Genomic DNA, 13,861 nt, shown 5'->3' on the forward strand with positions numbered 1-13,861 from the left:
TTGTATTGGTTAAACCACTGGCTCTCAACCTTTCCAGACTTCTGTACCCCTTTGAGGAGTCTGATTTGCCTTGTGTACCTCCAAGTTTCACTGCACTTGAAAAGAACTTGCTTACAAAATCAAACATAAAAATACAAGTGTGTGTCTGGACACTATTACTGAAAAATCACTTACTTTCTCATTTTTACCATGGAATATAAATACTTTACTTACATTTAAGTGTATAGTATATAGAGCAGTATAAACAAGTCATTGTCTGTATGAAATATTAATTTGTACTGACTTCACTAGTGCTTTTTATGTAGCACGTTGTAAAACTAGGCAAATATCTAAATGAGTTGATGTACCTGGTGAAAGCCCTCTGCATACCCCTGGGGTACATGTAAGCCTGGTTGAGAACCACTGGGTTAAACTATTAAATGGAATATTTCTAATCCTGGTCCCATTTTGCCTGTTTGAATGAAATTGGCTTTTTCCCCTTGAAGTGTAATTGATATTGTTCTGTGGAGAAACAATCAAAATCTCTAAGCAACTCACTGCAGTTATAACCAACATTGTCCTGGTAGTTTGAACCAGCTGAGGTTGCTGGAAAGCTAGTTTTTAAAACAAGTCAAGTTTTTTTAAATTTCCTAATCAGACTGAAGTTTTAAGACTTGAATCCAGTTGGGAGCATATTAGTATACTTGGGACTTGATTCCAATGGTAAATAACAGCATAAATGTTCTAGAACCACTGGTTCATATTCCAGCATGGCCATCTCAGTCATTGATCTGTACAAAGCAAATTAATTTAGCATATATATTTCTCGCTTCGTGATTGTTTGAAAACATGTAATGTTCTCCACCTTATGGTGTTGTAGTTATGCCATCCCATTTTCAGACAGGGAAGTTGTGGCAAAGAAGTGGCTTGGCCAAGGCCGCAGACAGAGGTCGTGTGAGAACAAGGGTTGGGACTAGTTCCGCTAGATCAGGGGTGGGGCCACATCTCAATATGGAAATTGTATGGAGGGCCGGCTGGGGCAGAGGATTGGGGCACATGAGAGGGATGAGGGCTCCGGCTAGGGGTGCAGATTCTGAGATGGGGCTGGGGCTGAGGGGTTTGGGGTGCTGGAGGGTGCTCTGGGCTAGGATCAAAGGGTTTGGAAGGTGATCAGGGATGAGGCAGGGGGTTGAGGTGCGGGTGGGAGGGGGAGGGCTCAGGGGTGCAGGGTCTGGGCGATGCTTACCTGAAGCAACTCCTGGAAACAGTGGCCTGTCCCCCCTCTGGAGGCAGGGCCACACTGCTCTGCATGCTGCCCTGTACACAGGCACCACCCCTGCAGCTCCTATTGGCCGTGGTTCCCGGCCAATGGGAGCTGCAGAGCCGTTGCTTGGGGCAGGGGCAGCGTGCGGAGCCCCTTGCCTACTCCTATTTCTGGGAGCCCCGTGGACCTGCTGCATACGCAGAGTAAGGCAAGTCCCCGACCCTGCTCCTCGGCTGGAGCACTGGAGCGGGGAAAGCTCGCAACCTCGCTCCCCGCCAGGAGCTTGAGGACCAGATTAAAAGGTCTGATGGTCCGGATGCAGCCCATGGGCCATAGTTTGTCCACCCCTGCACTAGACCACCAGAGTCCCTGCAGGTTACTGTGTGTGGATCTTCAGCCTGAAACCTTAACAACTGAGGCTTTTCCATGCTGAATGGACATTAAAGATCCCAGGGCAGTTTTCTTAAGACAGGGGTTTGCCTCAAACTTTGGTGACCTTTCTGAAAATCTTGTGCAACAAGAGTCCAGTTTACCTCTACTGCATAGTGTTGTATTGTGCATCCTGTTAACAAATTATTGTCCTGGCTCCTCTCGCTTCCAACAGCAATAAAGGCATAGCCAGGAGGGTGACTTGTTTTGGATGTGAGATGGGCCCAAACAGTGCTAGTGCTGATTGCCCACATGAACCTGGGTCTGATTGAACTAATCCCAATCCCAGTGTTTAATGCCTATTTAGTAGTGTGTTATAGCTCCCTCTTGCCAACACTGCCAGCCTCTACTCTCCAGCTCTGCCTAGCTTATTTTACCTGCCGTTTTCTCCCCACTGTGTTATGGTGAATGTAATACTGAGATGGCAGAATGCACCTGGTGCAAAGCTAATCCTGCCTGAGTCACACTGGGGTTGGTGCTGCTGTTCAGGTCCATGATTGTCTTCCTTCCCCAGCCCTATCCTGGAGGCCTTCGGAAATGCCAAGACAGTTTATAACAACAACTCCAGCCGCTTTGGCAAGTTCATCCAGTTGCACTTCTCCCATCATGGACATATCCAGGGAGGGCGAGTCACCGATTGTATCCTTTCCTGTTGCTGCCTCTGCCCCTTCCTGCTCCAACACACACATCAAAGAAGGGAGGAGCCTGTGGAGGCTGAAAATGGGTGGGCAAATTTCCATGTAATGGTGTGATTTTCTTTGTATCTTACTTAGAACAGGTAAGGCCATGTCTATGCTGTGAGCCCTGAGGAATTTGCACTACTTTATCCTTCCCTGCATCTATAGATCCCTTAATATCTATGCTTGAGATCAGAACAAAGTTTAGGTTCCCCTGCCAAAATATCATGAATACTTTAATCCATAGAAGTTTGTAGAAGAGCAGGCCTGTTATATCATTGAATTCATGCTGCTCCCTTGGAAAACAACAAAAGATTGTTCCCTTTTGTGTATGTTCTCTTGGGATCTGTGATCAATAGCCAAGTCCTGGCTGGGAGTTAAGAAGACATTGTCCACCATATCCAAGCTGCACTCAGACATAAGGAGCAATGGCAGCTGTAGGGAGCCAGTTACAGCTCCCTGATATAAGAGCTGCCCAGCGCCAGTGCACAGGGGCAACCCTAAGATATCCCGGGGGAGGACTGAGCAGAGTCGAGGTCTGCTCCTGTGCAGTCCCCACTGCCGGAATGGCTTTGACATGTCCCCTCCACTTTCCCATCACACTGGGATTGGGGGTGGGCAGCTGAGGTAGAAGGCGCTGGACATCAGCGGAGTGGTGAGTGCTCCACAGGCCATCTCTGGCTGCTTTAAAGCACTTTGTGCAGCTTACAAGGCACAAAGAGGCCCTGACAGACTGGAGAATCTGCCCACAGAGTCAGGTGGCAGCCAAGTTAGTGAATTATTGTGGGGGCAATTTTGGCTTGAGTGACTTTCCCAAGGCCAACCTTGGGTGCCTAAAGGTAAGAGACCTAAATAAGTGACTTGATTTTCAAAGATGCTGTGCACATCAAATCCCACTAACTTCCAGGGGAGCAGCAGGTGCTTAGGACCATTGAAAGTAATTTACACTTGTCCAAGGCAGTTGCTGGTACTGTTTTCAAAAAAGAAAAGAAAAAAACAATTGGGACAGAGTGACAGCTGAGCCTCTCCTCTGCTCTTCTCTCCTCTCCCACTTTCTGCAGGTGAAGGCTCCTCCGTCTCAAATAGAAGTTGGGGCAGAAATCACTAGGAAAGTTTTCTGGCCTGTGTTATGTAGGAGGTCAGGCTAGATTATTATAATGCATCACTTCTGGCCTTAAAAACTATGAATCTCTAGCTTCTGTGACCTCACTGGATACCCTGGGCTTGACCTCTGCCTCTCCCAGGATACTCTGCCCTGCCCCAGGCCCTGTGCTGGGCCTGACCTCTCTTCCACTCTCTCTCTTAAATCTCTTGTTCTGAAAGTAATGCTTATGGCCTTTCAGTGCCTCTTTCCTATAGCCTGAGGCCTAGTCTAGATATAAAACATAGGTTGACCTAGCTATGTTGCATAGGGGTGTGAAAAATTCCCTAGGAGACATAGTTGTTGACATAAGCCCCAGTGTAGACAGCACTATGTATGGAAGAGTTCTTCAGTTGACCAAGCTAACACCTTTCGCAGAGGTGGATGTACTAGAGTGATAGAAGAACAGGGCCGGCGCTTCCATTTAGGCGACCTAGGCGGTCGCCTAGGGCGCCAGGATTTGGGAGGGCAGCATTTTGTCACCCTCGGCTGCAATTCAGTGGCGAGGGGTCCTTCTGCGCTCTGGGTCGTCGTCGGCAATTCTGCAGCGGGTCCTTCACTCGCTCTGGGACCCGCCGCCTAAGTGCCCCGAAGACCGAGAGCGCGGAAGGGCCCTCCCTCCCCCCCGCAGCAGAATTGCCGCCAACGACCGGGAGCATGGAAGGACCCCCGCCTAGGGCGCCAAAAACCCTGGTGCCGCTCCTGTAGAAGAACCCCATCCAACACTGTAATAAGTGTCTACGCGACAGCGGCATTGGATTAATTCCCATGGGGCTTGGAAATTCTTTGGCAGTCACCAGAAAATCAGATTGTAAGATCACTTGAATGCTGTTTCCTCCTTAACCTGATGCTCAGATTTATTGGAGAAGGTGAGTAAAGTTTGTTTCTGGGGGTGCATCTCCCCACCCTCCCTCAGTCTTGTGAGCCCCTCCATTCTCTCTCTCTCCCCTGAGGCAGTGTCCAAGCAGGGCTGCCCCTTCTTGGTTGGACAGCGCTGCCTCTGTGTCCAGTCACTGGAGTGAAGGCATCACATCTGCAGGATATTGTTGATAATGTTCTCTTTCCAGTCATTCCAAGTGAGTACCAATGACACAGGAGGAAGCATATTTGTTCCTGGAGAGCTTTGTTTTAATGCTCTGCTTCAGAGAAAGGGCCTTTCAAACTTTTCCCTTGTTGCCTGGCTAACCTTGCAGCCTGGGGGCCGTGAGGTCAGGCCATGACATTTAGGGGCTTCGGCTCCTTCAGTGCCATTTACTTAAAGGGATTTTACCCTCTTCCTAAATAGTCTGTACTCTGCAGTGACACTGATTTTGGAGGGCACGTGGATTAGGCACTTTACTGTAGTTAGACCAGGAGCAGCTGCTGCTGCTATGAGGCTCATTCCTTCCAAGAGTGTGTGCAGACTCTACCAGTAAGTTCTCAGAAATGGTGCCATGTCAAAATTTGTCCACCATCTGGGTCAAGTGATCTATGGCTGCCTATTTTGGTAGGTATGGCAAGACTATCCCCTACATTTTTGCCCCTTGTTTTTCATCCCAGAGTAAGGAAGGCATGTTTTGACTAAGGGCACATTTTGATGGGTGTACTTAGCCAGGGAGATTCAATTGCCAATGGTCTTTGTTTAAGTACTCTTTGAAGTTAGGAAAGTACACAGAACACATTTGTGCTGTTGCATTATTTAATGCACTAAAACGTTATGCTGTGTGTCTGTTAAGAATGGCTTATACGTAACCTGCCTAATACACAGTCCCAACAGCAAGGAAATTAAAAGGTAAGGCAACCAACAGCACATGTCCTTTAGTCTCCCACCCTAGGAAAGACTCAGCTCATCACTAACATGGCCTTACTACATATCTACCATGCACCACAGTCTTAAACTTTGCCCCAAGAGGAATGCTAGCCTTTCAGTACTTCCTTCCACAGTTCCACCCTCACCTTTAGCCCAAAGAACCTTGACCCCTTCTCCTCCTTTCTCCAGTTTTGCAAAGGGAAATCAGGCCTTACCAATCAAATGTGGACGTGGGTGATCCATTGGATATAGTGTACTTAGGGATTCAGAAAGCTTTTGACAAGGTCCTCATCAAAGGCCCTTAAGCAAAGTGAGCTGTCATGGGATAAGAGTGAAGGTCCTTTCATGAATCAGTAACTGGTTAAAAGATAGGAAACAAAGAGTAGGAATAAATGGTCAGTTTTCAGAATGTAGAGAGGTAAATAGTGGTGTCGCCCAGGGATCTGTACTGGGATCAATGCTATACCATGTTAATTAAAATAAAACCGTGTTAGTAATTGGAGATATACCTATCTCCTAGAACTGGAAGGGACCCTGAAAAATCATTGAGTCCAGCCCCCTGCCTTCACTAGCAGGACCAAGTACTGATTTTTGCCCCAGATCCCTAAGTGTTCCCCTCAAGGATTGAACTCACAACTCTGGGTTTAGCAGGCTAATGCTCAAACCACTGAGCTATCCCTCCCCTTGAATAGTCATAATTGATCTGGAAAAAGGGATAAACAGTGAGGTGTCAAAATTTGCAGATGATACAAAATTACTCAAGATAGTTAAATCCAAAGCTGACTACAAAGAATTACAAAGGACTCTCACAAAACTGAGTGACTGAGCAACAAAATGGCAGATGAAATTCAGTGTTGATAAATGCAAAGTAATGCACATTGGAAAACATCATTTCAACTATACACGTACAATGATGGGGTCTAAATTAGCTGTTACCACTCAAGAAAGAGATCTTAGAGTCACTGTGGATAGTTCCCTGAAAACATCTGCAAAATTTGTAGCAGCAGCCCAAAAAGCTAACAATGTTAGGAGCCAGTAGGGAAGGGATAGCTGATAAGACAATAAATATCAACATGCTTCTATATAAATTCATGATAAGCCCACACCTTAAATACTGCATGCGGTTCTGGTTGCCCCATCTCAAAAAAGACATATTAGAATTGAAAAAGGTACAGACGAGCAACAGAAATGATTAGGGGTATGGAGCAGCTTTTATGTGAGGAGAGATTAATAAGACTGGGACGTTTCAGCTTGGAAAAGAGATGACAGAGGGGATATGATAGTTGTTTATAAAATGTTGACTGGTGTGGAGAAAGTGATGATGGAAATGTTGTTTACACCTTCACACAACACAAGAACCAGGGGTCACCCGATTAAATTAATAGGCAGCAGGTTTAAATCAAACAAAAGGAAGTCAACCTGTGGAACTCCTTGCCAGAGAATGTTGTGAAGGCCAAAGCTATAATAGAGTTGAAAAAAGAACTAGATAAGTTCACCATGCTCTGGGCATCCATAGCCTCTGTTTACCAGAAGCTGGGAATGGGCAACAGGATACATCACTAGATGATTGCCTGTTCTGTTCATTCCCTCAGAAGCTTTGGCCAGTGGCAGAAGACAGGATACTGGGCTAGACAGACCATTGGTCTGATACCGTATGGCTGTACTTATGTTCTTAGGCACGTGCTCATATTTGGGGAAAACTGATCTCACAGAAATCCTTGTATTCATCAAAGTAGCCATTCCTTTGTTGAAAATCTTCTTCAGTACAACATTAATGACTGTGACATGCAAAACATGTTCCCTGTGCTCCATGTTAATGCTTTGCTTCAGCTCTCGGGGATGTTACATGTAGGCTATGGCAAAAGGCATGTTGTATTCTTCTCCTAAACTGTTCAACAAGGCATCTGCATACTGCACTAGAGAATGGACGTTACATCATTTTCTCCATTGGCTAAATGCAGCACAGAAAGCTTGTTATGATAAATGATGCTAATTTCTTTTGTTAATTAACAAATAATATAATTCTAAGGAGACCCTGATATTCTTACTAGGTACACGTTTGTGATTTTATACAGTCTGTAGTTTTCAAATTAATGGTACCTGAAAAACCCTGAGATTCTTTAGCGATACTTGTTTTCATGAGTTTCTTTAAAACCATTTTTTAAGTGATTAGTACTTAAACTAATTAACAGAGTTTTTTAAATCCTCAGAAAATTCAAGTTTCCTCAGAGATCATATTCTCAAAATTTGGGGTGGATACACTGTTTTGCCTTTAAAAAACAAGAACAAAAACTAGTTTGAACCCCCATTGTAAATGCAAAATAGAACCCAATTTGAACTGATGTCACTACTTCTCTTTCATAATAAGTTAGTCAGGTAAACTTTTGTCATAAGTAATGTAACAAAATTAAAGTATCTCAACTTATTGTTTGTGGTAATGCTGATAATATGGTTTGGTACTTTTCATACGTACTGTAATGGACAGTCTGTACCCCAGGGAACTGACAGGTATACTGAGATCAAGAGAAAGGAACAACAAAATGGATGTCTGTTCAAATCAACAAATTTCACTTCTGCTGTGCTGCCTACATTGGATTGTAGGGAAGATTTAAAAACGGGAGGGTCCTTTCAGATGAGTTTAGGGATGTTGGGGAATACATGAAAGAAAGCATGGAGGAAATGTTTGAAAGATTGACAAACTGGTGGGCTGGAGTGGAGGGGCAGGGTATCACATGGAGCTCAGCAAGGGTAGATAAGCAGAGGGCAGATTTAGCACCTTGAAGGAGAAGACGTTGTTTAAATCTAATACAACAGAAGATGGGGAACCTGCAAAGGCATTCAAAGGGAGCAGTGAGGTGATCAAACCAGCAAGGTAAGGAAGATGACTGTACAGCTCAAAGTCATTATGCTATTTTAAAAAATGAATATTTCTGAATGCATTGTGCATGCAAATGTTTTAATCACTTTTTCTCTAAAGGTGGCTTTTTGATGGTGTCTGGGATACATTCCGTGACGTTCAAGCTAGGTGCCTGTCAGACAGGACCTTAAAAGAACTGAAGGAGATCAGCATTAAAAATGAAACACACATTTTAAAAACAATATGTTCAATATTTTGTTCTTTCCCTGTAATGTACTCAGTGCCTTTCCAGTGTACCACAGATCATTTTCTAAGATTGGGAACTGGTAGTGAGTTTTGTGTGTTACTCATGCTACAGTACATTTTCCTAAGTCAGGTGATAATTACTCAAGGGCCTCATCTTGTCAGTTATTTGTCATGTCATCAGTTTTCATTCATGCAGGAAGTCCAGTTCAGTGGTACTGTATGGGGTATTAAAAACTCCCGTAGTGAAGATTTTCTAGGATTAAGGGCTAGATTTGTACCCATACTCCTCAGTAAGAGCCCTCCTTGGGCAGAGGTGAAAACCAAAGGGTGGGCAACTCTTGATAGGCTTCCATTAACTATCGGAATGTGCCCTTTTTGGAACTAGTCGTGACATCTTGGGGCTATATTTAGGGCCACCATTTCAGATTTTGGTAGTGGGGCAAGTTTAACTGTGATTCCAGGGGCTACTTAGGCACTTGAAAACTCTAGGGTTTTTTTTGCAGATAACTTAGAAGTTTGCTGACATAAGCACTATGTCTAATTCCTATATAAAGAAAGACAAAATATATACAACAACAATTAAAACCATATATTAAGTTTTGATATGTATGTTTAGAACAATAAAGAGATAATACAGCAAGATAGTCACAATCCCAAACCTTGAGGTATCATAAGAACAGCCATATGGGGTCAGACCAATGGTCCATCTAGCCCTGTATCTTGTCTTCTGACAGTGGCCAATGAGTGCTTCAGAGGGGATGAAAAGATCAAGTGATCCATCCCCTGTTGTCCACTCCCAGCTGCTGGCAAACAGAGGCTCGGGAAACTCAGAGCATGGTGTTGCATCTCTGACCATTTTGGCTAAAGAGCCATTGATGGACCTGTCCTCTGTGAACTTATCTAGTTCTTTTTTTAACCCTAGAAGTTGACTGTGCAGTGTGTGAAGTAGTACTTCCTTTTGTCTGAAACCTACTGCCTATTAATTTCATTGGGCCACCCCTAGTTTTTGTGTTACGTGAATAACTTTTCCTTATTCACTTACTCCACACCAGTCAAGATTTTATAGACCTCTGTCATATCCTCCCTTAGTCATCTCTTTTCAAGGTGAAAAGTCCCAGTCTTTTTAATCTCACCTCATATGGAAGCTGTTTCATACTTCTAATCATTTTTGTTGCCCTTCCCTGTACCATTTCCAATTCCAATACAGTGTTTTTGAGATGATACGACCACATCCGCATGCAGTATTCAAGATCTGGGCTACCATTGATTTATATAGATGCATTGTGATATTTTCTGTCTTATCTGTCTGTCTTTTCTAATGGTTCCTAACATTCTTTTAGCCTTTATAATTGCCGCTGCACATTGAGCAGATGTTTTTAGAGAACTATCCATGATACCACTCAAGAAAAAGATCTTGGAGTTAACAGCTAATTTAGAGCCCATCATTTTGTATGCATAGTGGGATTATGTTTTCCAATGTGCATTACTTTGCATTTTCTTTCCTATATACGTTTTGGAACCTTAATACAAGAACTAATAACTTTAACCAGGAAATAAAATTCATGCAGAGTATTTGCTCAATATCATTGTCCTTACAGCTTCACACCAATCACCCTGAAATATCCACATACTCTTTTATTTTCATTTATATTACCTTCTAGAAAATTATAAGCAAGAAAACATGCACTCTTAATTTGTATATTTGATTTCTCATTAAAAAACGATGAAGTCTAAAGCACTTGTTTCTCAATCATTCTAAAACACGGAATAACTAATAAATTAGAGGACAAATTCGTTCTGGCACTAGCTTTAAAAAAGGAAAGATGAAAAGTGTTTAAAATGATAATTGAAAAGAAAATATTACAATGGATGGGCCAACATGGGTTTCCTATCAGCTCTAAGACACCTGAAGGTGTATTTTCAGCAGATTAAAATGTTATCACTTTTTCTCAATAGCAGTGTGTTTTCTTTTCCTATTAAGTTACTCGGTAATATAAATAAAGTCTTAAACATTGTAATCTGTTTATACAATGCATTTGCTATTTCTCCAGCACAAATGAAAACACACTTCAGTTCAAGTTACTAAAGATGTAAAGATTAAAACATAAAAATGGAATTTAAAAATTGAACTTGCATTTACAAATGACTGATCTAAAAGCCTGTTTTTAGCCTTTGGAAACTGTTCAATTCTATGATGTGATATAGATGTCCTGAGTCTGTGTCTGCAGTGGCCCAACTGAATGATTCTTAACCATTTCTTAATGAAAATATAATATATAACCATGTATGTCTTAAATAATATTAAGAAAATTTGCCCTTGTCACTTCAAGGGCATAGTTGTATACTAAGGAAGTTAGTCAAGAGACCTGTTCCAAGGCTGTAACAACCTGATAGGATTAAGAACCCTCCAGGAATTATTTTAAAAAAATGTCCCAGGGGTACGTAGGCTAATTCAAGAAAGAAAACATTTTTATTTGCTGATGGAGAAGTAGAGGTATGTACAATAACTTCCTCTGATTTTCATCAGGCACATTGACTTGTATGAGGGCAGCACTGACTTTTACACTGAAAATAAAATTGATCAGCTTTGTGAAGAGACTTGAGATCAGCACCCATCTGGTCCCTTCTCTGGGCCAAGGCTATCCTGAAACTGCTCTCTCCTGGCTCTCATCCTATCAGATGGGTAACAAGGAGCTATTTACCCATTTGAATTGGTTTGAGTGCCCCTCTGATCCTGGGGCTGGTGTGGAGAGGGGTGGTGTCAGCTCCCCTGGTCTCTCACACAGAGCCGACAGCCAAGGAAACCTGAGCCAGGGGGAGCTGCTTGTCCAGCTCCTCTGGGACAGCCCTGCAGAAACTTCTCAGACCACAGCTAAGGGCTTCTGGTTCCTCTGGCGAGAGCACGGAGAAGTGGTTCATTTTCCTGTTTGCACTCTGCTGTGGTACGAAACTCAGGGGCGCGGTGGGGCGAGGAGATGCTCCCTTGTCCTCCGTAAATGGCACCTCTGGCTATATACATTTTGCTGAGGTCTCCCTATATGTCAAAATGTGCCCTTCTGTAAATTTACCCTCCTTTTTGTACACCCCCACCTGTATGTCATTTAGTGATTTTGGGGAAGGGATAACTCAGTGGTTTGAGCATTGGCCTGCTAAACCCAGGCTTGTGAGGTCAGTCCTTGAGGGGGCCACTTAGGGATCTGGGGCAAAATCAGTACTTGGTCCTGCTAATGATGGCAGGGGGCTGGACTCAATGACCTTTCAGGGTCCCTTCCAGTTCTATGAGATAGGTATATGTCCATATATTATTATTATTATAAATAAAGGCTGGGTTCCATGACATGGACAAGAGAGCCTGGGATCTGGATGAGAGGGACTTCCTGGGCACTTTGCTCCCATCACCCAGAGCTCTAATCTCACACATTATTGCAGAACCCCTGCACTGAGTAAAGGTCAAAACTTGACTTAGGAAGGTCAAACACTCAATTGAGACCTCACCGAGACTTCAGTTCCTGCACACACCTTGCTCATGTTTAATAGTTGAGTTCAGAGAAATTTGCACATGTGCAGCAGCAACAAGAGCGCATTTTGATGTGAGATTGATTGGATGGTAAGACCCTCAAGGTCTCAGTTACTGCTTTGCTTGCATTGGCCTTAGAGACTCTCTGAAGGCCTTGCCCTCTCAATGTTCTTCACTGCCATGAATTCTAAATCTAATGTGGATTTCACTTGCTACCAGCTGTCCTCTTATGTTCATTTCAGAATCGAGTTGTGCACCAGAACCCAGGAGAGCGGAATTACCACATCTTTTATGCATTGCTGGCAGGTGTCAGTGGGGAGCAGAAAGGTAATTGATCTCTCGGTAAGCTGGCCCCAGGCAAACAAAATTAATTTTAATACAGCCAAATGCAAGGTTGAACATCTAGGAATTAAGAGTGCAGACCACACCTGGAAAATGGGGTGCTGTAACCTAGAAAGCAGTGACTCTGAAAAGGATTAGGGGTCATAATGGACAAGCAATTGAATATGAGCTCACAATGCAATGTTGTGGCAAAAAAGAGCTAATGTGATCTTTGTATAAACAGGAGCAGTAAGCAGGAGTAGGGTGGCAATCTTTCCAAAATTATTAACAGCACTTTGGATGGTTGATAAAACACTGCTAGCCTTGCCAAAAAAGGAGAAGTGGGAGAGAGGAGAGGGTGGATATCTGTTGCACTAGAATGGAAAGGGAGTTCCAGGCATAAGAGGAAGTGAGAGAGAGACCAGATGTCTTTGAAACAGAGAGGAGTGAACAGAGCTAAGCTAAATTATTTAGGCCTTTGAAGGGGAAGATGAGGCGCCTTAAACTTGATACAGAAGGCAGGAGGGATCCAGTGGATGGATTTAAAGAGAGGGAGTAACAGGCAGCAGAGATTTTTTCAAGGTAGAATGTTTGGCAGATGGAGAGGTGAGATTTGGAGAGACCAGAGAGAAGGAGGTTGTAGCAGTGGAGGCAAGTGACAACCACAGCCTGGATAAAGATTTTAGCTCTAGTCATGGGGAGGTGAAGGATGGAATATGTAGATGTCACATAGGAAAAGCAACAGGTTTTGGCAGCTGTATAGCTGTGGCAGAAAGGAGTGGCACAGTGATGGTGAATCTGGGTGAGGTTGTTAACAGTGATAGAGAAGGGTGAACAAGAGGAAGTTTTGTGGAGAAAGATGAGTTCAGTTTTCACCATGTTAATTTTGCCCTGGGAGTGGGATATTAGAGAGACATTAAGAGAGACGAGGCTGGAGTGGGTGGGGAGATACCATGGTTTCATCAGCACAGCAAAGAGATAGTAATTGAAGCCATGAGAGCAGAAGAGATAATGTAGAGGGACAAGGATGCCAGAAGGATTCAGTTCAGTTTGGGTCTATTCTACTTCTTATATTTTCCTCAAAACTGTAGCGTCTTAGCGCCTTCCAGTCATGCATTAAGTGACATGACTAACAACATCTGTTACGTGTGCTTTGTTCTTCTGTGGCAGCAGGACGGAGGGGAGTTATGTGCTCAGTGCAATGTTTTCTTTTGGTAGGATTTTTTCTCCTACTGTTTGCACTGCTGTGTTTGTTAGAGAAGGCTGGTCAGAGAAGTGCTCTTGGCACTTGGAGTGGAAGGTGCTGTGGTTTGCAATGGCCCTTAGTTCTCGTTGGAGTTCGTTCCACAGTCTCGGACCAGCCCCTGAGAAAAATCTGTTACCTGCACAGATAAGCTTCATCTTTACAGTAGAAAGTTCCACTAGGCCTGAGGAATGGAGTGGGTCAATCTCTCTTCATCCTAGAGCTTTAGGTTTTCTTTTAGATGTGCTGGACTCAGCCCATTAAACTCCGTGAAGACAAAGACCAAGACCTTAAACTTGATTCTATATTCTGTAGGTGGATAACAGGATGTTTAAACACATCCCTAATGGTGTCCTTAGTTAACATAGTACTTAAACATCCAACACTGCTGAAAGCTG

The 13,861-nt window shown here is 43.6% G+C and overlaps 1 protein-coding gene across 1 annotated transcript in view; it reads left to right on the forward strand.

Annotated features, from left to right (window-relative positions):
- LOC116821324 (unconventional myosin-X-like) overlaps window positions 1-13,861 on the forward strand; it is a 290,101-nt gene that overhangs the window by 97,559 nt on the left and 178,681 nt on the right. The window contains exons 6-8 of the mRNA XM_032774422.1: window positions 2,187-2,311; window positions 4,346-4,359; window positions 12,142-12,226. Coding sequence (XP_032630313.1) covers window positions 2,187-2,311; window positions 4,346-4,359; window positions 12,142-12,226 — 224 coding nt within the window. The remainder of the gene's footprint in view (window positions 1-2,186; window positions 2,312-4,345; window positions 4,360-12,141; window positions 12,227-13,861) is intronic.

This window comes from Chelonoidis abingdonii, chromosome 10 (genome assembly GCF_003597395.2).
Source record: "Chelonoidis abingdonii isolate Lonesome George chromosome 10, CheloAbing_2.0, whole genome shotgun sequence".
Lineage (NCBI taxonomy): Eukaryota > Metazoa > Chordata > Testudines > Testudinidae > Chelonoidis > Chelonoidis abingdonii.